Genomic DNA, 24,878 nt, shown 5'->3' with positions numbered 1-24,878 from the left:
CCTAATTTAGGGGGTGGAGAGTTTAAGTCTGAGTTGAGAACAGGTGGCTGTGAGGTTACTGAGGTGAGAAGCCAGCTTGGCTGGGCTGTGCCAGGTACGGAGGTACCAGAGAGAGGAGTTTCACTCTGATATCATGGGAGGTGGGGAGCTGCTGGCAGTTTCTGAGCAAGAAGAAAGTCACCTTATATCTATTCCTCAAAGCTTGGTGCAGCCTGGGTGGCCCGCTCATTGCTCTGTGGTAATGAGCCCCTCTGGATCTTGGATTCCCATCTGAGCAGGGGGCGCACTCCAGGTCACTGCCCACCAGGCTCTTCCTAGGACCAGCCACAGAGGAGCAATCCGGACTGAGGGAGAAACTTGTCTCGGGGACACCCTGGCAGGAAGAAATGGGCCCTCCTGCCCCCTTGAGTGTGCTTTGATTTTTCTAAGGGAGCGTGAGACTTGTGAACTAATCCAGCCTTTTACCCCGTGTGTGTCGTTGCAGGCTAGCTTCCTTTTACGAAATAGCCATTCCCGAACTGGAGTCTGCAATTAAGAAAAGGAGACTTGAAGACAGCAAGTGAGGCGGGGACGAAACTGAGGGCTGTTGTGGGAGAGCCCCTGCTCCCCCGTCCTGGGCACTGGCGCCCCCGCCTCTATGTCAAGGGCCAGGGCCGGGGACGAGAGGCCCCGCAAATCCAGCTAGTGCTTCCCTCCCTACCCAGCAGCCTCGGGCAGCAAGGAAGCCTTTCCCTCTCAGCTGTTGCTCCAGACTCTTATTAACCTGCAGGTTCCTGAGCCACCATTTGAGCTGACAGGTGGCCCTGGAACCAGCCAGCCTCTCAGAGCCTGTCGCCCTTTGCCAGCTGCTGTCAGCAGTGAACTGTGAGGCTTTCTCAGTCCCCGGGAGATGGAGGGTGGGGTAGGGGGCCCCTGCAAAGGCTGTGAAGAAGCTCCCCTGGTGCCTGTCTGCCTCTCAGATCTACTTTTTTTTCTCTCTGGCCTCCAAGGCTGCTAGGTGACCTGTGGCAGAGACTCTCCCATTCCAGGAAGAAGCTACTGGAGATTCTCCACATCCTCCTGAATCAGACCTGCCTCCTCCCAGTCCTGGAAAGCAGGTGGGCATTCGGGATGCCCTACCTGCCCAGGTGGGGAAAGCCCCCTCCCCAAGCCCGGCCTGGGCGCTGCCCTCATTACACGGGGCTCCATCCCCTGCCTCAGGGTTGCCTAGCAAAGGTGGGAAACCGGGAAGAATGCCTCTTTGCTCCAACTGGCATAGGGAGGCCACAGAGGGGTGGGGCAGGTGGGGAAGGAGCCAAGTCTGTCTGCAGGGAGTGAGCTCATGCTCTTCTCTGTGTCCTGTTCCAGCTGTGACAACATTCAGGGCTTCATCGAAGACTTCCTTCAGATCTTCAGCTCCTTGCTGCAGGAGAAGAGGTGAGCTGGGAGTCGCAGCCGGAGCGGGGCTGGTCCTCCCACCAGCCCCAGGAGAGACTGTCCATAATAGAGCCCTTGCCCTATGCTCACCACGATCTAAGCTTTTAGTGTTTGTGGTTGGGCAGCAAACATGGGGAGTGGCAAACCAGCCTGGTGTCCCCTCCACCCTCTAAGTCCCGGCCCCCCACCCCCCACCACCCCTCTTGACCCCTGACCCCCGCCCCCCAACACCCCTCTTGACTCCCGCCCCCCTCCAGGTTCCTGCGGGACTACGATGCTCTCTTCCCCGTGGCTGATGACGTCAGCCTTCTACAGCAGGCCTCCTCGGCGCTGTATCCTTCCACCGTGGCCACCGGGTGGGCCCGGCCCTGGGTCCTGGGTCCTGGGTCCTGGGTCCTGGGTCCTGGGTCCTGACCAGATTGGACCCAGAGGAGTGGAGGGACCATTTAGCCCCAGAACTCATGGGAGTCAGCTTTCCCTGACACCCTGTTTTGGGAGGAGAAGACTGCTCTGATTCTCGGGGTACACATAGCCCTGCTTTCCCTGGTCTTTGCTGAGCATCTGGGCCTGTGTGACCAAGAGGGACTCAGCCCTGCCCTGGGGGACCCCACGCAGGATGGGAGACGGTTAAGCAGACAGGCAGCAAGAGTGTCACTCAGAGGCAGGGGAGTCGAGGGGAGGAGGGGGCGTCATACAGGGTGAGACCCAAGTTGAGAGTAGCACGAGGAACTAGAGACGGCCACGCCCTGAGTGAAGCATTCCCCGGGGCTCAGCAGGCCTGCCGGCTGAGCCCACAGATGTTGTGTGCAGCCTGTAGGGCGCTGAGGGGCAGGGGTCTGGCAGGGGCCGGGTTTGGCCATGGCGGGTGAGCCCTGGGGTGGCCCTCACTGAGGAGTTTGGGGTGAGCCCTGCAGATTCTGGGAGACCTGGAAGGATGTGAAGCAGAGGTTGACCTTGTCAATCTCAGACTTCGGGTGGTGGGCGCTTGGGTTAGAAGCAGGGTGAGGGAGGGACTTGCCTGGTGGCCCAGTGGTTAAGACTCCATGGTCCCAGTGCAGGGGGCCCAGGTTCGATCCCTGGTCAGGGAGCTAGATCCCACACATTGTAACTGAAGATCAAAGATCCCGAGTGCCACAACTAAGACCTGGCAGAGCCTAATTAATTAGTTGTTTTTTTTTTTTAAGAAAGTAGAGTTAGAGAGTCTAGAGACACTACCCAGCGTCTGGCTTGGCAGCACCTGGGGTACTGGAGAGGGATGACGGGCCGGGAGGAATGGGCCTGCGGGCCATTTGGATGGCTGGGGTAGGTTGCTCAGTCCATCCCCAGGGACACCCCGTGGGCCCCCAGCTTTTGCAGAAAGCCCACAACTGATGGTAGTGCCCCCACGGGGCCCTCCTCCTGGGGGGTCAGTGCAGAGCAGGAGCTGCTGGCTTGGCCAGATGCCTTGTCCCAGGACCCTCGACGGCCAGACCCTGGCCCTGCCCTTACCCAGAGCTGCTCTCTGCTGAGCGGCAGGTACTGGGTTTTGAGGCTTGTGTGGCCGTGGGCTGGCCTGTTTCCGCGGACACCGCGGGATGCGGCCCCTGGCCTCAGCCACGCAGTGAGGGATGTAGAGAGGGCTGTGGTCCCCGAGAGAGACTCCTTAACCTGCCCTCCCAGGGACGAGACACGGACCGCCTACATCCTCCAGGCGGTCGAGAGTGCCTGGGAAGGGGTGGACCGGAGGAGAGCCACCGACGCTAGAGGCTCCGCCGCAGCTGAGAACCCTACTGGGGTGGGGGAGGCGGTGGAGGCGATCAGCCGGCCGTCCTCGCTCCCCCAGGAGGAGGAGGAGGTGTGTGACGGGACTGGCCAGGGCAGTGGGAGACCTCGCTTCAGTGTTCCCACGAGGAAAAGGGTTTGTTTTGGGGTTGACAGCTTCTGAGCTGCCGGCCTGCTCCGCGTGGCCTGTAGAAGGTTCTGAGCCGAGGGCTAGCTGGGCGGCCTGTGAGGTAGGCAAGGCACTTAGCCGTCAAGGCCTCAGTTCCCCCCCCACCCCACCCCCCGCCGCCAAGGTGAAGCACGGGAGCTTTTTCCACATGAAATCTCCATCGGCGCTCACCTCTAAACAGAGGGGAAGCCGCTGAGCTGGTGCTGCCACTCTGGACGTCGCCAGAACCCACCATCACCACCTCTGTGATTCTACTGATTGGCCACTGACCCAGGGCTCTCCCCTGCGTGTCGGGAAGCAGCGTGACTTAGGGATTAAGATGACATAGTCTCTGGGGTCAGGCCACTCAGGGGCGTATCCTGATTCTGCCACCTGCTAGCTCTGAGCCCTTAGGCACGTCCCTCCCATGAGCCCTGGTTCTTCCCCTGTACTGGGGGGTGGCAGGGTCCCCGTCTCCACGTGGGTGCTCAGAGCTGCCGCGAGGAGTTACTGATCGGCCCCCATGCCCCGCTGCCAGACGCTGCTGTCCTCCTGTTAGGCCCCAGGCCCCATGTCTACTGTCCCAGGGCCTTGGAGAATGGTGGTCCCGTCCCCACCCCCTTTTCCCCATTTGGCTTCTTGCTTCAGACACAGAGGAGTTTTATTATTGTTTTTTTGATTTGTGAATTTCCTTAATTGAAAAGCTGAAAAAATTAACCCATTCCAAGCCAAAGGGGCGCTTCTCCACATCAGCCAGCTCCAGCTGTTGCTGTTCCCCTCCGACCTTAGTTGTCAAGCTGTCAGAGGGGAAAGGGGCTGATTCCCAGAAGCCACGGCCGCTTATGGACAGCCTCGTCCACACCGGGCTCTGTGCTCTGCACTTTTTGTGTATCATCTTTCTGAACCATTTGAAAACAACCCCATGAAGTAGGTGTAGTCTGGGGGCTTTAAAAGGAGGAAACCGAGGTTCAGAGAGGTTACATGCCCTCCCAAGATCACACAGCCAGAAACAGCAGCTCATCTGGGAAGCCGTAGCTCCCCCTCTCCCTGAGGAGGAAATGGAGGCTCAGAGAGACTTAAGAGACTTGGCTAAGGTACCTCAGCCGGAGGAGCAGGGCTGGGACTCAGATCTGAGACCAGTGCTGTTTGCGGCCTGTCCCCGGCCCAGCCCAGGCGTCCCCGCGGTCTCTTCCACAGTGCCTGGGGGCGGCCGCAGCCCCGGGCCCCACCGTGTGCGGTGTGGAGCTGGACTCGCTCATCTCCCAAGTGAAGGACCTGCTGCCGGACCTTGGCGAGGGCTTCATCTTGGCCTGCCTGGAGCACTACAGCTACAGCCCCGAGCAGGTGATCAACAACATCCTGGAAGGGCGGCTGGCCCCCACCCTCGGCCAACTGGACCGCGGCCTGGACAGGTGGGAGCCGTGGGTGGGAGGAAGCTCGCAGCACCCAGACTGCCCCGGGGTCCTCATCGGGGCCCTTCCCATCTCCTCGGCCTCCCACTCCTCCTTCTCCTGTGTCTCACGCTTGGTACTTCCCCACAGTGGCAGTTCCCAACCACGGAAGCTGACGTCCTCTCTGGGGAAACAGAAACCTCAGGCCCCCAGAGGTCCTCACATGCCCCCTGCAGCGCAGAGAGGGCATCGCTGGGCCTCCCTGCTCCACCTCCTGGGAAGTCGGGGTACAGGGGGGAGACTGAGGGGCTGCAGCCCTCTGAGCTCTGATGTTGCTGCCTGCCTGGTCACTGAGGGAGCACAGCCAAGCTTCTCACTTCCTTCACACCCACCCTTCTTTTCCTTTGTTTTTTGGGGCTTTTTTGACTGCAGTGCACAGCTTGCAGGATCTTAGTTCCCTGACCAGGGATTGAACCAGGGCCCTCAGCAGTGAGAGTGTGGAGTCCTAACCCTTGGACTATCAGGGAATTCCCCCTCACCCATCCTTCCTGAGTTGGGCCCACTTCCCTGAAGCCCCCGGGGGCAACAGGAATGAGTGTAAATGGATGTTTCTTCCATGAATAAATGTTGTTTGTTGAATGAATGAGTGAATAACTTCCAGAATGAAGCTAGCTCTGCCTTTGAACCAACTCCTCAGCCTCCATGTGCCCATTTTACAGGTGAAGGCACTGAGGCAAAAAAATACCCAGCTCAAGTGACCTCTGACTGTCTTTTAGGGCTGTCGGGAACACAGCCTGTGTGAGTGCCACGTGTGCAGGGTGGCCACCTTCCCAGGCTGGGGCAGGCTTGGGCAGGTTTTTAGCCCGTGTCCCAGGTGTGGCTGTTGCTGGGGAGTGGAGGCTCTGACGGACCGCATGTGGGATGGGGAGCATCCCCCTGAAATGGATTTCTCTGCCACCGCCCCCCAGACAGGTGAAGCCGGACCCAACGCCCCTGCTGACATCTCGTCACAACGTCTTCCAGAATGATGAGTTTGATGTGTTCAGCAGGGACTCGGTGGACCTGAGCCGGGTGCATAAGGGCAGGAGGTGAGTCCGGCGGGCCGCGGGGTCCCAGAGACCCCAACTCTGCAAGTGCAGAGAGGACGAGGGAGACCCAGGGCCATCACCTTGATGGAAGTGGTCACAGAGCTTCCGCTTGGGGCTCCCCCATGCCCCAGATCGGCATGCTCCCTGCAGCCCGGCTCCAGGCCTCTAACAATCTGGCTTTAGGCGCCAACCCTGTGCGCAGAGTTAGTGAGTCCTCCTTGACAGCAAAAGGCCAGCAGGGCCAAACCGGCCCCTCTTCCCTTCTCCCATCTTCAGAGGAGTCCCCAGGTGGAAGAGCTGGTCAGTGCTCCTCAGCAGTGCTCCCTGACTGGTGTCTCTCCACCCAGGGACACAAAAGGAGAACGAAGACCTCTGCCCAAATGAATATATTCCATTTGAAGGCCTTTCTACTTATTTTTGGTCTATGTCCTTCGTACTTTTTTGGCATTGAAAAGTCCATTCATGATTTATTCATTTATTCAACAAATATTTGCCTGGTGCTTCTAGGCCCTGGATTTATGAGGTGCTGGGGACGTGGTGGGGGGTGGAACAGACATGGCCTCTGCCCACGTGGCGTTTGCACTGATCAGCTTGGCAAACAAGCCCCGTGAACTCACAGATGAAACAGATTCTCCAAGGTGGAGGCGCACAGACTCCCAAGCCTCTAGCTGGGGCTTCAGTCCAGGCAGAAAGGCTTCTTGGAGACAATGCCATGGGGCGGACGGTGGAAGGACGAGGGAGGGTCAGTTGTGCAGAGCGTGCAGGAGAAACTTTCCAGGTGGACTGAACTGCAGGGGCGGTGGCCCCGAGGCCATGGGGAGCATGGCAAGGGTCCCCTTCACCAGTACAGTGTATGTTCTGGAAAAATCCCCTGGTTTTTTATTGGGGACCCCTTGGAGGGACTGACAGCCCAGTGCCAGCCCCCAAGTGTTAATGGAGACATTTCATGGAACCTACAAAGCTGGGGGCCGCTGGGCAAGTCCAGTGTGCCGTCTCCCTCATCACATAGATGGAGGCAGTGAGGGGCAGAGACGGGAGAGGGCCCTGCCCGATTGTTGGGACAGGAGCCCCAGTGCTAGAAGCACAAGCTGTTCCCTGCTCCTGGGACCGTCCAATGCTGGTAGAGTGGCTGTCTGAGGGCTTGGGGACCTGGCACAGGGCAACTCTAAAGCCATCTGGCTGGCTGGACAGGAAGCTATTGCAAACTGCTTAGTCACATACATTGCGACATCCCCAGATCCTGGGCTGGCGATGTTGTCCCGCCTCAGTGCCCGCCCTTCCAGGCCCTGCTGCAGGAGAGGGGCACACAGTGAGGGCTGTCCCCCTGCTCCAAGGGGCGCCCGGCCACCCAGACAGAAACTGGGCAGCAGACGTTTACTGGACTCGTGCTGGGTAGCCCGGGGGTTGGGGTTTACAAAGAGGCAGGGGCTCTGTTCATATACACATTATTTATTTATCTACTCAGCAAATATTTATTAAGTGATTGACTATGGCCAGACCCTGTGATCGACACACTGGGAGACATGGGGAACAGGGCACGCAGGCCTCACCCTCCCATGGCACAGAGACGGTGGGAATGTGACAGAGTAGAGAGGTGCTGTGAGGGGCACGGAGGAGCCTCAGTGGGGTCACCCTTCTGATGTGGGCGGGGCAGGGAGCTTAGGGCCTAGGCCCTGTCTTCACACAACACATGAGAAATCAAGCAGTACAAGGCCGATCACCCTTGAGTTAAAATGTATGTGTGTCGTTAAACCAGATACTTGAGCCCTAAATGGCTCAAGAAATGAGGAACTCTGTCCCCTGTGGGACAGGCAGGCGCAGGGTAGGGCAGTTGAGGCGTGGTTGACCTGTGGTGCAGCCACATCCTCAGGGTTGCATCTTGCTTTCTCATGGCCCCTGGGTGGCCGCAGCGTGATGTCCAGAAATGACCGGGCCACCAGGAAGTCAGGGCCAAGTCTTTCTGCATCTCTCTTAGAGACCAGGAGACCTTTCCTAGTGGCCCCCCCAAGCCCCCCTCACATCTCACTGGGGAGCTGGGCTCCAGGGCTCCCGGAGAAGGGGGGAGCGGAAGGACCTGAGCAAAACGAGGGGCTGCTAGGAGTGGGGGTGAGGTGAGGGGCTTGTTAGGTCGGCGCCAAGCACACGTGCCACAGGTGCATCGCAGCTAGGGAAGGAGGCAGTGAGGGTATCACGGGGTCCCCTTACCCCTTTGGACAGTGGTGCCCCAGAAGATAAGGCATTCTCTTTCAGATCAGTTCTGTTGCCAAAAATGCTTGCGCACCCTGTGTGCCTCATTGGAGAGTCACAGAGCACATTAACCCATTAAAAGCTCTGACGAGTCCTGTAGTCAAAGAGACTGGATTCCCTTTGTGAAGCTCAGCAGGTGCCAGGTCTGCTTCTGGGCATCGTCTGATTTCATCTTTGCATCATCCCTGGAGGCAAGATCAAGTCTCAGCAAGGATAAGGGGCCGGCCTGTGATCACACCGCTCAGGAAATAGCCGAGCAGACTTGAGTCAGGAGACCTATATTCTGGCTCTGGCTATGCTGGTGGAAGCTGTGTGACCTTGGGAGGGTTACTTGGCCTCTCTGGATCCCCTGATTCCTCACCCAGAAAAGGAGGGCTTTACTGCCTCTGCAGGCCCGTTAGGAATTCGAAGGAGAGTGTAACCCCTCCAAGGGCCAATTTGAGGGCCAACCTTGAAGGACCGGCTGGAGGAGGTGAGGAGGAGAAAGGTGATCGAGCCTCAGGGGAGCCCGCATGTAGCTGGGCTTGAGGGAGGCAGAGGAGGCACCCTGCCCCAGACAGGCTCTGGAGCGCCCATGGCTTGGCTGACCTTTTGGCCCTCAGGTGTGTCTTCTCCTGGCTGCCTCTGCCCTTTTCCTTCTTTCCTTCTCTGGCTTCATATGAGGTCACAGGGCCAGAGCCTGCCTAGATGAGGTACCCTGTCCTTACCTGTGTCCTCTCCTAGGACCCAGCTGAGGCAGGGGCACTTCGCCAGCCTTCTCTGTGGTCCTGCCAGGGAGCCACGTAACCAGAGGCCACGCAGTGTGAAAGAACCTCCCTCTGCCCGCACTGGGGACCAGGTGGACCAGGGGCCGTGAGATGGGGCAGAGAGAATGTGACAGCACTCATTCATCCTTGGTCCCCTGGCCCAGCGCGGGGCCTGGCGCCTGGCAGGACCTCAGGAAGCCTGTGTTGATTGAATGGGTGCGCTTTTACCAGGGGCTCCACCCCAACGAGCTTGGCCCCTTCACTTCCTCTCTGCCTCTCTCCTCTCCACCCCTCAGCTTGGCAGAGAGAGCGCCTGCTAAGGGCTGAGGCCACGGTCACAGGCTCCCTCTCCTGGCATGAGGTGACAGATTCCTGTGGCCTGAGATGGTTCCCTGGTCCCGACCAAACTTCTCCACATCACGGAGCTTCCAAGACCCCTTCTCCAGTGCCTCCCCCCACCCCCCCACTCAGCCCCCTGCACCCCCATTCATTTCTACTTTCCTTGTGTTTCCAGGACGTGTGTGCCTTCACCTAGCACACTTCTGCTCTTTGCCACTAGACTGAGTTCCATGAGGGCAAATCCAGATCTTACTCTTCTGAATCTCTCCCAAGCCCAGCTCATAGTAACCCCTTATTAAAAACTGTTGAAGGGGGACTTCCCTGGTGGTCCAGTGGCTAAGACTGTGCTTCCCATGCAGGGGGCCTGGGTTCAATCCCTATAGATACCACATGTTGCAACTAAGACCCAGCACAACCAAATAAAAATGAAACAAAAAACTAAAAAAAAAAAGGTGAAGGAAGCAGGTCCTAACCTGCCATGCTGGGGACCCCAGTTCTGATCTGCCCCAGGCTCCCAGGCCAGACACGCCCACCGGACTCAGGTGCCTGGCCCTCCCCACACTACAAGCCGGTTAATAGAAGATTTTTATGGACCCTGCGGGCTTTGTGCCTCTTCTTTTTTTTTGCCCCTACCCCGATACATTCCAGAGGCCCGATTTCACAGCTAAGCTGGATTTTCTTGCCTGGCGTCTCATATTGATTTTCCCCTGCAGGGCTAGAAACTACATTCCACAGGCCTGTGTGTCTGACAAGCGAGGTTCTTCTACAGATTTGCAAAGCCTCGAGTCCAGAGGCCCGGGTCACCCCGGCTGTGCTGCAGCTCACTGTGTTCCCAAACACGTCCCTCCCCGCCCCCGGCTGGCCTCCCCAGTGACAAGACGGGAGTTAAACTTCCAGATTTTCTTGCCATGCCATCTGACATGGGAGACTGAACCGAAGGCCAGACAGGGTCCCTGGGCTGAAAAGCGGGGGTGAGAGGGAGGGGCTGGGGCTCCCCTCAGCTGACTACAAAAGCCACCCATGGGCTTTCTGTTTCTTCAGTTTTTGTTCCTTTGAAATGATTTGGGTGACCCCAGGCCCCTCCTCAGAGCAACCCGGGGTGAGGGTGGGGCCCCTACCAGCCCTCTGTCTGTATTCATGTGCGTAGATAAGGACGTCCTTGCAGGAGGAGAGGACAGGTCTGGTCTGCCCTCTGCTTTTGACACAGATGAGATCACACTGTGTGTTTCTCTGCGCTTGCTTTTTTCCCCAGGAGGATGTCTTAGAATTCTGTCTCCATCAGCACAAATTGTCGCTCTTGAGAACTGCCACCCGGCGTCATGTGGCCCCGGTCCTTGGGCCATGACGGACATGAGTTGCTCTTGTTTTCACTGTTAGCTGAAAAGAAAATCCCCAATCAGAGCTCTCTGCGCGGGGGCCAGCGTTTCTCCGGGGTGGACGCCTGGAAGGGGAGTCTCCCGGCTGAAAGGGGGGACACGTGTTACACTCTAACAGCTGCTCCTTGTGGGGGGGGTCTCGGAAGTGGCTGGACCTGGTGAGCCCCACGCCGTCCGCCGGTGCTTGATCTCAGTTTGCGGCGGCCAGAGGCGGCAGAGTAAGCCGTGGTCAGTCTGGAGCCTCGCGCTGCGGCCCCCTCCCGCTGCCCTCGAAGCCTGATGGTTTTCCTTCGTGTCTCCCCGCTGTTCCCTCTCGACGTCAGGAAGGAAGAGAGCGCGCGGAGCCTGCTGAACGACAAGCGGGAGGTGCTGGCGCAGCGGCAGCGCTATGAGCAGTACAGCGTGGTGGTGGAGGAGGTGGGCGGGCCGGGCGAGGGGAGGGCGGCGGGGGCGGGGGTCAGGCGTCCCGGGGCCGCCAGCCCCGCTGGGGGGGCGGTGGCCAGCCCGGACCCCGCGGACCCACGCTTCGGTCTTCGGTCTTCGCAGGTGCCGCTGCAGCCCGGGGAGGGCTCGCCCTACCGCGGGGACGACTACGAGGACGAGTACGACGACACATACGATGGCAACCAGGTGGGCGCCAACGATGCAGACTCGGACGACGAGCTCATCAGCCGCAGGTGAGGCTGTTGACGTGGGGGCCGTGGGCGGCCCTCCCCCAGCCTCTGGTTTATACAGACCTCGTGAGCAAGTCCGTGACCGAACCAGGGCCTGAACCCCAGCCTCCCGATTCCTGGCCCAGTGCTCCTCTAGCCCTAACCATCCCCCTGGCCGATGGGTCCCGCCCACCCTGAGTGAGGAGCCATCAGCTGGGTCTCATGCAGTTTTCCATTTTTCTTCTTAACTGCAGAAAACTTTCCCCAGTGGGATCTTAGGGAGGTTCCCCAACTCCCCCAGTAAAGGCAGTGCCGCCCTGACTAGAGAGGACTGGAGATCATCCCTGCCCCCAGAACTCATCTCAGCCTCCCCAAAGCCCCCACTTCAGACCTTGGTACCCACAGAGACTCCAGGGGCAGGAGCAAAGCTGACTTCAAAGGTGCTTTGGTTTCCAGTCCTGGCAGGCCCTCTCAGCAGGACCCCCTCCTCCCCTGGAGGTTCCGCTCTCCAGGTTTAATCTAGTCTTTGATCTCCCTTTCTCTCTCAACCCTCAGGCCCTTCACCATCCCTCAGGTGCTGAGAACCAGAGTGCCCGGTGAAGGGCAGGAGGACGAGGAGGAAGTGGAGGAAGAGGCTGCAGTTGAAGCCCCCAAGGTACCTGGTTGGCAACTGGCAGGTGGAGGGGAGGGTACAGTTCTGAGGGGTGAATCAGGGGCTGCACCCTGCTTCCCAGAGCCTGGCCCTGAGGCATCTTCAGCATCACTGCCTGCAAAGGGGGTCCCTTTGAGCCCAGGATGTCTGCTTGAAGAGCTGCTGGCTTAGAAGCCTCCTCCGAGGCCCCTCAAGGGCCCAGGGGAAGGATCAGAGGCCGGGCCTTTGAGCTGCTGGGTTCATTAGGCCCAGGAACCTGGGGGCCAGCCTCCATGCCTAGGCTGACAATTCTTGACATCAGAGAGGTGTCAGAGCCCAAGGTCATCTGTGATGATGGGTTTGAACATTTTCTGTTTTTTAGCCACTTAACTTTTTCTTCTAGTGAAATCTTAATGCCTCATAGAAAACACATGAGAGCAACGCTGCTCGGGGTGAGCAGGGCTGCAGCCTGGGAGGCCTGGATCCTGCCCCCCACCCCCCCACCCCGCAGTGTCCTCCCACCAGGGTGACAGGTCCAGTTGTGTCCGGGGCCAGGCCACCAACGTCAGTGAGTAGCAGGGCCTGATGGACACTGAGGCTGGGGCAGCAGGCTCCCCTGCCCAGGGGCTCCTCAGCACGGTGGAGGCCTGGACCTTCCAGGCAAGGGGTCAGCCCAGGTTTTTATGTCAAATCCTGCCGTTCCCACAGGTTACTGATTCCCCTTGTTGTGTTGTGTTTTTGACACAGCCCAGGCCCCCAAAGTCTGTCTGTGGTCCTTGGGTCCCAGTCTCCCCCACCTTGGCGCCAGCTAGGGGAAGCTCCAGTTTCTGGGTGGCTCTCCTGGGTTCCAGGCTCCCCATGGTCTCTAGAGGCCGCCCTCCTGGCCTCCCCCGTCATCCGGCTCTAGCTGTGGCCACCCGTCAGCCACCTCTGCCGCGAATGGGCACAAGGGTCAGAGGCGGGGCTTCCGGTGGAGACCTTGGACCAGAACAACCAGCTGGGTTCCGGGGCATCGCCCTGCTGTGCCGTGGCTGTCCCCGACTCCTGGCATGGGGGGCATCCCCAAGATGGGGCCAGACACAGCCTGGCTTCGGGGAAGGGGGCAGCTCGTGATCTTTTCTCCCTTCTCTTCCACAGCCCGACCACTTTGTGCAGGACCCTGCGGTGCTGCGGGAGAAAGCAGAAGCCAGACGCATGGCCTTCCTGGCCAGGAAGGGGTGAGCGTTTACGGCGCTGTGTCGGTGGGCGGGGGAAGCCCCAGCCCACCACCCAGGAAGCCCACACACATCCCCTGAGTGCTTCACGTGTGTTACGTGTTTTTCTGGCAGCAGATCTAGGAAGTAGCTCATCTTGTTGTCCTTATTTTATAGACATGTTAAGTAATCTGCCAAAGGTCACACAGCCAGTGGGTGGCAGACTCCATTTCTCCTCCGACCTGAAGCTGGCACAGGGGTGTCCTGGCCCAAGCTTGGTGTCCGCTCCTGGGGACCTCTGAGGCAGGCAGCAGGCTCTTTCCCTTCCCGTCAAGGCCACCTCCTTTGGCTGATGGGTTCTTCTGGGGGCGGATTTTTCCTCAGGTACCGGCATGACAGCTCCACGGCGGTGGCTGGCAGCCCCCGGGGCCACGGGCAGAGCCGAGAGACCATGCAGGAACGCAGGAAGAAGGAAGCCAGCAAGGCCACCCGAGCCAACCACAATCGGAGGACCATGGCCGACCGCAAGAGAAGCAAAGGCATGATTCCATCATGAGACCGCTGCGCCGGGACCAGCGGGAGGTACAGTCTCCCAGGGCCTCCTCACCAGTCGGCCCCCTGCCAGGGCCCCAAGTTCAAGTCTACCCCTCAACAACCTCAGCTTCGCAGCCCCTGAGAAGGCCGCTTTGTTCGTCATCCACCAGCCAGCTGTGAGCGCCTTCCTGCAGAACACACGGTGCCTTAGCCTGCGGCCAAAGAACCGCAAGGCCAGCAAGCAGGCAAACGGACGGGAACAGAGCCCCAGGGCCAGCCTCCCAAACCTTGTGCAGCCAGATACCACCTCCCTTTCTCCCGGACAGCAGGGAGCTTGTATATTCACAAACAGAAAACAAAAAAGGCCTTCAAATAAAATTTTTGACCCTTTCAAGAAATGATCCGTGCCTGGCCTGTGCCCGCTTCCCCTCCCCAGCCCCACCAACCCCCCGAGCCCTGCCGTCCTAGTCCAGCGATGGCCGCCATCAGGAGAGGAAGCAGGCAGGACGATGCTCCATCCGTCAGCCTTTCATGCTCGCCTCTCACTTTACGCCCTCCTGACCTTGCTCTGCCTCGCTGTGTGGCCCGGAGACCATCACCCCACTCTCTGAGCCTCTGTTCCCTGCTTGTAGAAGGAGGGGCCAGTGTGAGGCCCTGCTGTCCAGCCCTTACCGTGACCTTGCGCAGCCCCCACGACCGCCACCCTGGGGAATGGGCAGGTACGATTTCCAGTCCCATAGTGCAGGGGAGGGCGGCCAGGCACTGAGGCCTGACAGTCTGCTCAGGCCATAGCCGGGAGATGGGCACCCAGGGAGTGGACACGCAGGCTGAGCCCTGGCCTTCACAGGGTCCTTGGTCCCAATGAGGGTTGTTTTCTCCATCTCACATCTGCCCAAGGATGGTCGGTCAGTGGCCACGCCAGAGCCAGAACTCAGTGGCTCTTGGTCACACATACATTCTAGTCCATCTTCCGAAATCAAGGGATCACAGACAGGAAGAAACAAGTGATAATGCCACTGCAGAGCCCTGTTGAATTGAAGCAAGTGGGCCTCAGGCCTTGTTCCTCAAAAGCCCCCTCTCAGCCAGGGGCCAACCAGCTCCCAGCGTGGCCGCAGCTGCCAGACAGCCCAGCTCCTGGGCCGCCCAGAATGTGGCTGGTCAGTGACGGGTCAGCGGCGGGGCATTTGCTGGGCTGAGCCTCCGCACTCGGCCTGGCCCAGAGTCCATCAGCGGAAGCCAGGGCCACTGCCCAGCTGGTCTTGAAAAATCACCCCAGATGCTGGTGCCATTTATTTGCACGTGGTTGGGATGAGCGTCTGAGGCCACGAGGCAGACAGGCACTTGACGCACTGGTTTTGTTAGGTCAGCCCACACAAGTGGAAATCAATAGCAATTCCTCTGTCGTGCCAGTTCTCTCAGCGTGTTTGGGTCGCAGAGCAGATACAGGGGTGGGGGTTTGCTTCCCTCGAAATGTCAAGTTAGCTGAGATCAGGCCCCAGGTCAGCCATCCTGATAGGCAGTGGGAAGATTCTGTTTCCTCCTGGAGGCATTTCCCAGGGACCCAGCTCAGGGTCAGGCCCATTTTTTTTTTTCTCTCTCTCTCTCAACTGCTCAAGCCCATCATCTCTTGGCCCTGGAGTGAAGTGAGGTGGGACAGGGGGCTCCCTGGCCATACCTGCCTCACTGTTTACACAAACCCTCATACCTGCACGTGATCATCTGCTCCTCCCGCCTACCTGGAGTTCCGGCTTCACTTTAGCATCCTGGTGTAAAGGACATGAGAAGACAAAGATCACTTTTGAAATTTTCCAGAATGAAGTTCCAGGTCCAACTTTGTCTCCCTGGAGACATCACCTCATGGTGATTTTCCATTTCAGACCACGAGGGCCCCCTTTCAGGGGTGCTTCAAAAGAAAACCACTCAGGGGTCACCCAGAATAGTGCTGGCAGGCATACCCCTTTACCTCTTAGGGCCTCAGTTTTCCTATCTATAAAGTGGGTACATTGGACCAGATGAATGGTTTCCATTCGGTGCCAATTAGATCCTCTGAGGAAGCCCCAGGGTGTAAGATGGGCAGCATTATAAATGAAGTGGGGTCTGGAACCCTGCCCACCCACTCAACGGCTCTGCCACCCCCATGACTGCTCCTAAGCAGGATTCTTGTAAGTGCCCTCTCTGTACCCTGGCAGAGAACTCCACCATCACAGGCATTTCCCAGGAAGCTTTTAAGATCTTGTGCCTCCAAAAGGACTGAAGACTGCAGTGTCTTTGTTTCTAGTCCACAAGGGGCAATGATGGTGGATGTGTTAGTTTGAACAAGTACACCTGTGCCTCTGTGAGATGGGTGGGCAGAGCCTGTCATTGTGCATAAAAAGGGGGGCTCAGGAGTCCTAGTAACTTGCCCAGAGCCCATGTTGAGACAATAGCAGATGAGTGGACCCCGGAGACGTCCAGGCACAGGCTGGAGGAGTTGAGTGCTTGGCAAGAAATCGCCTGTCCCGGCCACACCAGAAGCTTGGGTTAAATGACACAGGGAGAGAACAAACAAAAGTTAAGCCCAGCAACAATGCCGGGGGCTGTTGCGTAGCCCTTAAACATGGCGTCAGTGAGCACTCAGTGGCAACGTGAGGAACCAAAAATGCGAGAATTTTTTTTTTTTAAGAATAAATTTAAGGGACTTGCCTGGTAGTCCAGTGGTTAAGACCATGTTTCCAGTGCAGGGGGCGGGTGTTCAATCCCTCGTTGGCGAACTAAGAGCCCACATGCCAAGCAGCATGGCCAAGTAAACTTTTTTTAAAAAAATTGAAAGCAGACTACATGATAATACACAGTGATTGTGAAAATGTTATAAAAAAGGGTGTTGTTGGGGTATTTTTTGCATTTTTCCAAGTCTGGAAGGGAATGTACATGATGAGAAATGATGGTGGTGGTGAAACCACGATTATTCGTTATTAGAATAAAAAGCGCTTCCTGTGCACTTACCTTGGCCAGAGTTTCTGCTTGGCTCACTTCTGCTTAATCCTCACCCCGTAGGTTCAGATGAGGAGACTGAGGGAGGAACCGAGCCGGTAGGTGGCCTGCCTGCGGCCACACGTTTAGCAAATGACCGAGAGAGGCTTTGGTCCCAGGAGAGTCCCCTGGAGCCGACTCTTAGCCCTGAAGTCTCCTGCCATCCCTCCTCCCCCCACCCCCGAATCCTCGTTACTACCTTTCTTACAAAGCAAAGACAAATACAAGTCCAACAGCTGCAGAACAAGAGGACAGGAAAGGCCGTTTCCTCGGGCTGGGCTGCAGGACTCCGGTCGACGGCGTGCGTGGTGCACCCTTTGCCACTGGGCCCCCGGAGCTCAGGCTCTCTCTTCCATTTTTCACTTTCTATTTTTCTATTTTCAAGTTCATGTATCCTTTCAACTCTGTGTGTCCAGCCTTGCCATTCAGCCTACTGAATGGTTCTTCGTTTTTGCATTGAGACTCTCTCCAGGGGAAGTGAGGGAAAGGCTGGAGTCTAAGATAGAAATGCAGAGGCTGGGGGGCATGGAGGGCCTGAAGGGGGCCAAGAGGCAGGAAAATCAAGAATGGGGTGAAAGTGGGAGGGGACGGGAGCGAGGGAAAACCAGGTCAGGCTGCAGCCTCAAGGTCAAGTAGGCTAAGGCAGTGGGGCTCACTGCCCAGCTTTGCCAGGAAGCGATGGGGAAATAGCCAATGGGAAGCATGGGACATGAGGAAGAGGAGGCAGGAGAGTAGAAAGAAAGTGAAGTCGCTCAGTCATGTCGGACTCTTTGCGACCCCATGGACCGTAGCCTACCAGGCTCCTCCGTCCATGGGATTTTCCAGGCAAGAATACTGGAGTAAGTTGCCATTTCCTTCTTCAGGAGATCTTCCTGACCCAGGGATTGGAACCCGGTTCTCCCGCATTGTAGGCAGACGCTTTACCGTCTGAGCCACCAGGAAGGCAGGAGAGTGGGCGCATCTAAAAGGCACTTGAGGGACCTTCGTCATGGTCCTGTGGCTAAGATTCCTCGCTCCCCATGCTGGGGGCCTGGGTTCGATCCCCAGTTGGGGAATCTAGATCCCATATACCTCAACTAAGAGCTCATATGCTACAACTAAAGATCCCACGTACAGCAACTAAGACCTACACAGCCAAAGAAATAAATATTTTAAAAAATTTTAAAAAAAGGAACTTGACATCAAAGAGAAGGAAGCGAGGGCTCAGAGGTGAGGAAGGAGTAAACACTTGGAGCGTGTTTATGGGATCTTTCGAAGGAGCCAGGGCGGCTAGTCCTCAGGGAGAGGAAGGGCAGAGCCAGGGCCCTGTGGAGCTCTCAGAGCAGCCCAGTAGAACCAGGGGCAACCTGGCACCAACTCTTATCTAGATCTCCGTGTTGGGACAGCGGGGAGGGTCCTTGGCCGTGGTCAGAAGCTCCTGCAATTCCACTGGCTGAACCAAGGTAAAAATTTCAGTCTAGAGTTTACCATCTCCAGCCCTCCGTGTGTGTGCGTGTGTGTGTCTGTGTGTGAGTGAGAGAGAGAGATGTGGGCTGGGGACATCTTAAAATGAGCGTTAAATTCCAACTTCACATCATAAGAGAAATTCTCTTCCAGCAATCGATAATCATCAAGAGAACTTTACATAGACTAGCAGAACTCAGGGAGCCTTAAAGGGCACAGAGTCCAGAGATTTTCAACCTATTTGAAACCCCCAATTTGCCCCAATCTCAGGCCCCTGGGATTTCAGATTCCAGCTCCTCCCCTGGGGATGGGGAGGTGTACCCTGTTCAAGAATTTGCTAGGCTTCCATGGGTCTCTCCCAGCCCTGGAGGTGGTATGGAGCTTTCTTTCACTCGACTCGGTCTGAATTATAAAAACAAGAGGTTCTTAAGTCTAGCTCTCCAAAGATGAAATTGTGACAGAATATGCTTTTTCTGCATGATCCCACCCTCCGCCACCTGACATGTCCCTTAAGTGCTCTGCCATCCCAAGGGGTAATTGTGGTTTTCTCCTCTTTAAAGTGGTTTTCATAGAATAGCCTGGCAGAAAAAGAGCCTCCAATGGGACGAGCACCCATCGTCCCATGCACCCATGCACTTAGGACTTTTATTTACAGAGATCACGCGCAGGCGCCCACCCTGTCTCCCATCTGGCCTACTCAGCGTTCCTTCACATAGACACCCCCAGGCCTCATTTGTCCATCCTTTTTATTGTTAATTTGCTCATACAGGTGGCCAGGGGTGATGAAAACAGGCACTGGATGGACAGGCAGGAGGCTGGGGCCCAGGCCCTAGCCTTCAATAAGCTGTGTGACCTTAGGTCAGTCACTCTCTGGGCTTCTACTTCTTTTTGTGCAGAATGGGGATGACCATCCTCCAAGCCCTCTTGCCTCTTGGGGGCCAGCAACTGGGGAGGTCAGATGGGATCGCAATTAGGGGACACTCAGAGCAGTGAACCTGGTTCAGTTGAGAGAGAAGAAAACTGTCGTGGGCAGCCCTTTACTCTGCATTTGGGGCAGTTTCCTCCTCCGCTTTCTCTCTCTGTCTCTTTTTTAATTGCCTTGTCGGTGGGATCTTAGTTCCCTGACCAGGGATTGAACCTGTGCCCTTTGCACTAGGAGCATAGTGTTAACCACTGGATGGCCAGAGGATTCCCATCCTCTGCTCTCTTTTAATCACCCTGCCGGAAACCTATTTGCACAAATCACCTGTTATTTCTGGCAGGGCGCATTAGTCAACGTGGACTTCTGGGGTTCCAGGGCCATGAACTGTTCCAGAGCTGCCAGCATCTGCATTTTTGCCAACAGCTCCCAGCAGAAGGACAGAAAATGAGGGGAAGGCTTTTGCCTTTGTGGGCAAGTTCTGTCATGAAACAGCCTCCCCCAGGCCCCTGCCTCTAGGGAGCCGGGGAACCGTGGAGCTGAGACCCCTTTGGTGGGGAGTCTGACTGGAGAAGGGGGAGGCCACTGCCCACTCCTGTGCCAGGCTCACCAGGTCCACGTGACGATGGGCGGAGCCCCGCCTCAGATCCCAGGACAGGAGTGACAGTGAGGACCAGCCGGGTGACTGGTAAAGGGAATGCGTGTGCCTGTCACACCTGGAAAACCGGACTCCCACGCTCAGGAGGGGTCCGCACACAAAAGCATTTGTTCCCCCCCCAACCCGAAGTTGTAAACTCAGAGTAAGGGCCAGGCCAGAACTTTCCACCGGGGATCAGGGACCTCTGAATGGCCAGCGGCATTGCTTTTGCCATTCAGAGAAGGAGCCAGACTCTGGGATCAGGACCCACCTGGCCTCAGCCACTCCCGGACCCTGTGACTCTGAGCAAGGTGGCCTTTCCTCTCTAAGCCAGAGTTGTCTTATCTGTAGATTGGAGATGTTGGCAGGATGGCTGGCATAAGGTGTGTAAAGTCCCAGCCTGCTGTGAGGTGGCCAGCGACCTAGCAGAGCCCTGCTCACAGGGCCCCAGGCAAGGGGTGGTTGATGCCTCCCGCAAGTGCTCCAGGGCAGTCCTCCCAGAAGTCCTCCCAGGGCTCAGGATGGTCTGGACACACAGGAGCCAGAGGGAGAGGAGATAGGCACAAGCCAGCCTGGAAGTGTGTGCTAGGTGCCCTGGGAGCCCAGAGGGGGTGCCCCGCTCAGCCTTGTTGGACGTTAACTACCTCACTGAATCCTTGAAACAAAGCCAGGTGGTACATATTATTATAAGCCTCATTTAGCAAGGTAGTCACTTGCTCATGGCTGAGTCAGGATTCAAACCCAGATACGCCAGCCTCCAAAGTCCATAGTTGCAGCCCCTTGGTTTTCCCACCTCAGTAAAGCTTGGCGCTTGAACCGGCAGCCACAATACTCCACATGTGATTGGCTCAGCGTGAAAAAGAGGACCTATCACCTCCCTCATTCTACACTCCATACTTCTGTTGATACAGCCTCTCTAATCAAGTCATTCCATGGACAGAGGGGCAGGAGAAAGGAAAGGAGAGTAGCAAGTCAGACAGGACATATTTTGCAAATTTCCACTCTGCCACAGTCTCCTAGCAGAAGGAAAGGATACCCATTGGAGGTTGCAGTTTGAAGGATGGGTTTCATTAGGAAAGCTTAGCGAACCAAAAAGATAAGGCATCCCACGGAATTGCAGCCCTAGGGCGGGAAGTGGCTTTTCTGTTGGAAGGCCTACACAGGAGGGAGACAGAAGTCTGCTACATTGTCAGGAAGGAAGGAAGATGGACGGAAGCAGAGAGGACTCTGTTACATGGTGAAAGGTGTGGGGAGGAGATAAGGTCTGTCTGAGGAAGGCGCGAGGCAGCTTGGGTTTACAACAGTGTTAAAGACGCCAGGAACAAGATAAGGGGGACAGAAGGGAACACGAGAAAGTGATCCGGCCTCCGAGGGATAGAGGAGGTAGGGAACACCTCCTTTTAAAGCAGCTGAGACTACAGTGCTGTGGGGGGAGGGGGTCACTTGGATGATTCAGCTGTACACTCATGCCCAAAGCTCTCAGCCTGCATTTTGTGGATTGAATATGCTAATTAGGCGCTGATCCCTGCAAACTGTGCCAGCTTCCCCCTCACCCCATTAACTTCCTCATTAAAGCAATGTAACAAAACTACCCCTTAGACTTGTGCTAAGCACAGCACAGGCATCGCCTCACGTCTTTCCAAGCACCCCAGGTATTATTTTTATTATTAATATTGTCATCCCATTTTCCACACGAGGAAACTGAGGATCATAGAGGACACGCAGCTCGCCCAAACCCCTCACCCCCGCCCCAGCAAGGTCACCTAGCTGGAGAGGAGCAGAGCTGGACTTGTTTCTAGAATCCATGCCTTTTTTTGGCTGTTGCGTCGTTATTGTTGGTTGTGCCGCGTGGCTTGTGGGTTCTTAGCTCCCAGAGCAGGGACTGAACTGTGACTCCTGCAGTGGAAGCATGGAGTCCTAACCACTGGCCCACCAGAGAAGTTCCCCCCTAATCCACGTTGGGAGATTTTTGTTGTTGTCGCTTTGGGGGGAGTTTTTTGTTGTTGTTCATAATGGATTTGTTTTGGCATCAATTTTTATCCTTGTTTATTTTTTGGCATGGCATGAGGGATCTTAGTTCCCCAGCCAAGGACTGTGTCCCCTGAAGTGGAAGCATGGAGTCCTAGCCACTGAACCGCCAGGAAAGTCCCCCATAATCTATGTTGAACCACAAGATGAGAGAGCCATGGGAACCCCCAGCAAGGGCCCCCTATTTAGAAGGTGAATAAAGTGAAATTTGGGTGGCCTGGATCTGAAATGGTCAGGCTAAGGAAGTTGATCTTACAGATAGTGGGGAGCTCTTGAAGGTGTCTGAGCAGGGGAGGGGGCATGGCAGGCTTCTGAGGGTTCAGTGGAGAGGAAGAGGCCAGAGCAAGAGGATGTGCAGGAGGCCTGAGCAGGGACAAGCCTGGAGCAGCAGGAAGGCAGTCAGCACCCTTGTGCTCGCGAACTGTGGGCGGCACGGCTCCGGGCCAGCACTCTGCATTCCATCGCCGCCTTGTCCTTGACGCCGGCTGGAGCCTGCCCTTGGCTTCCAGTCTCTGCATAAATCCAAGCGTACCAGGCCAAGGCCCCAGTGAAAAATGATTTTTACACAGTGTGGAGTAGTGGATCTGAGCTCTGGAGCCAACCATCCTGTCTTTGAACCTCTGCTCCACTCACTGGCTGTGTTACCCTAGGCAAGACACTTAACCTCTCTGAGCCTCATTTTCCACCTGTAAAACGGGGTGGAGAGCAGTGCCCACCTCGGATTGAGGATCCAGTGGTACAGCGTATGTTAATCGCCTGGTCCTGGGTGAATGCCCGGAGAAGGCAGCTGTGTGTATGTGAGTGCGTGTGATAGGTACCGTGTGGGCCACTGCCCGCCCCCAGTACAGAGTGTTCATCTTTTGCTCACACTCAAGAAGCTGCCATCGCCTCCATCTTGCCGGAGGAATTTGTATTCCCTCCAACACTACACGTGGCTCAGACATTTTAAAATCATGGATTTCTGTCCCTTCCTCAGGAGACTTCAAACTCATTTGCAGGACAGTCCATGTGCCCTGTTGCTGGAAGGGCTCGCTGAGTTACCGGATAGAGTCTCTTTCTTTGTAATCAACTTACATTGCTCCCCACCCCCAGCTTATTACAAAACCAGTAACATGCTTGCCGTGGGTCACAGGAATAAACAAAGAAAGAAAAACCACCAGAAAGAATCACTGTTAGGAGTTTAGTTCTTATCCTTCCAGCATTATTTTAGAAAAAGGAATATAAATATTGGTTTCCTCCAAAAACTAGATCATTCAACATAGGCTGTTCTCACCATTCTTTTCAGTTAATAAGACATTGTGAACATTTTTCCACGTCTCATTTGCATCCTTAATGAGTAAAAGCATGTCTTGCTGTTGAGTTGCTCAGTTGTGTCTGAATCTTTGCGATCCCATGGACTGTAGTCCATCAGGCTTCTCTGTCTATGGACTTCTCCAGGCATACTGGAGTGGGGTGCCATTCCCTTCTCCAGTGGATCTTCCCAACCCAGGGATTGAACCAGGGTCTCCTGCATTGCAGGAAGATTCTTCACCATCTGAGTCACCAGGGAAGCCGATTGACCCCAAAAGCACACATCAATAAACCTCCTGCACAGAGTCTGCATCCCAGGGAACCCAGCCTGTGATAGGCAGCATCCTGTGTCTACCAAGGACTAGACTAGAATGTTCTGAGGGCTGGGCCTTCCTTCTTTCTTTGAGCTGCCAGGGCAAACTGGACTCCACCCAAAGCCGAAAAGTTTTGAGCCTTGGCCGGCAGCCCTGAAATGCCAGAGATGTCCAGGGTAGCCCCTGGCTGGGTTAATTAAGCAGACAGCTGGGTGAGAATTTACCATACAGTAATCTTCACTCCCCTTGACACCCCTCCAAGATGACAGCATCTCCAGAAACAAGACTCATAGCTGTCATTGTGAATGGTACGGTGGGTATTTTACAGATGAGGAAATCGGCTCAGAGAGGGCAAATAAATTGGTTGAGTCTGCACAGCCAGTGAGTGGTGGGGCTTGAATTCTACTCCAGGACTGTTAAAATATTTGTGCTCTTCATCCTTCACTAGAGCTATTCAATAGGAATAAAAATGTTACCTTTTGGATTGTTGTGATTATTCAAATTAAATTACTTGAACCGCTAACACTTAGTATAATGCTTGGCTCATAGTAAATGGTTTATTAAGTAAATCATTACTCAGAAAACTCCCCAGGAGCTTCCTTTTCTTTGTGGTATGGAAACCAGGGACTTCCCTGGTGGGCCAGTGGTTAAGAATCTGCCTTCTAATGAAGGGAGTGAAGATTCAACCCCTGGTCAGGGAACTAAGATCCCACTCGCCATGGGGCAACTAAGTCGGGCAACAGCAACTACAGAGAGTGTGTGCCCCACAACAAAAGGCCCTGGTGCCGCAGTGAAGACCCAGTGAGCCAAAACTGAGACCAACGCAGCCATAAATAAATGCATAGTTTTTTAAAAATCAAAAGATTTCAAAGAAAGAATGAAATCCGAACTATTAGCGTGACCTATACAAGACCACACAGCACCTGGCCTTGCCTCTCACGCCTTCTTGTCAGTAACTGACCCGAACTCACATCTACCCCAGGGTCTTTGCACTTGCCGTTTTCATTTCCTGGAACACTCTTATTCTGGGTCTTTACCTCACTAGATTTCTATTCAAATCTCAGCTCAAATGTCGTCTCCCTGGAGAAGACTTCCCTGATCATCAAACGTTGCTCTTCAAACCTGAGTCACTCCCTACAGGTTACCTAGTTTTATTTTCCTCATAGCTCTCAACATGAGCTGAAATCCTTATTTCCTTTCTCATTTACTGTCTGTCTCACCTACTAGAATGCTTTAGCTCCAAGAGGGTGGGGGTCTTTCTGGTTCTCCACTATTTGCCCAAGGTCTAGGACACTGCCGGGAATAACAGGCACTCCTTAGAGACATACTGATTGTATGAATGAATGAACAGTTTCTACCCATTTGGAGAGGTGTTCCTGGATGCAAGAGAGAAGCTAGGGGAATGAGGCATCAACATAAAACTCTTCGCCCAGAGAGAGGTCCTACTTGCTCAGAGCTGACATACCAGATGCCACCTTCTCATAAAAGAGTTTCAGAGACCTTCTGGAACTTGCTTGATGAGGCACCTAAGCAGTTAGCTTTTCCTGACACTAGTACAAGCGGAGCAGGTGCAGAGTCCTTGGGGCTTTTGACCTGTCAAGACTGTCCTAGCTCTTGCCCTCAGAAATTGCCGTGGGCTGAGCCTGGGACAGAGGTGGACCTTTTTCCCAGTAATAAACAACTTCTTTGTGTCAGTCTGAGAAGGATGCTAATCC

General features: G+C 55.8%; 1 protein-coding gene and 1 non-coding gene across 10 annotated transcripts in view; one reads left to right on the top strand and one right to left on the bottom strand.

Annotated features, from left to right (window-relative positions):
* The window catches only part of ASCC2 (activating signal cointegrator 1 complex subunit 2), a 35,943-nt gene extending 22,017 nt beyond the window's left edge, over positions 1-13,926 (top strand). For 6 of the 9 annotated variants that reach the window (XM_088828322.1, XM_088828320.1, XM_088828317.1 and 3 more), the window contains 12 exons: positions 485-559; positions 990-1,097; positions 1,348-1,416; positions 1,674-1,748; positions 3,076-3,250; positions 4,523-4,737; positions 5,685-5,804; positions 10,836-10,929; positions 11,059-11,189; positions 11,721-11,820; positions 12,934-13,013; positions 13,374-13,926. In XM_088828322.1, the coding sequence (XP_088684448.1) occupies positions 485-559; positions 990-1,097; positions 1,348-1,416; positions 1,674-1,748; positions 3,076-3,250; positions 4,523-4,737; positions 5,685-5,804; positions 10,836-10,929; positions 11,059-11,189; positions 11,721-11,820; positions 12,934-13,013; positions 13,374-13,545 (1,414 nt within the window). In that variant the 3' untranslated portion in view covers positions 13,546-13,926. The other 3 variants (XM_088828319.1, XM_088828325.1, XM_088828324.1) reach the window with 3 other exon arrangements.
* Positions 5,171-5,243, bottom strand: TRNAE-CUC (transfer RNA glutamic acid (anticodon CUC)). Its single transcript has one exon. It is a non-coding gene; the product is annotated as a tRNA-Glu (tRNA).
* Positions 13,927-24,878: the final 10,952 nt, after the last annotated feature.

The sequence above is a fragment of the Moschus berezovskii genome, chromosome 19 (assembly GCF_049115385.1).
Source record: "Moschus berezovskii isolate FMDL1 chromosome 19, NW_MosBer_1.0, whole genome shotgun sequence".
NCBI lineage: Eukaryota > Metazoa > Chordata > Mammalia > Artiodactyla > Moschidae > Moschus > Moschus berezovskii.
The sequence above is the reverse complement of the archived record's forward strand: the minus strand, read 5'-3'. Positions and strand labels throughout refer to the sequence as shown.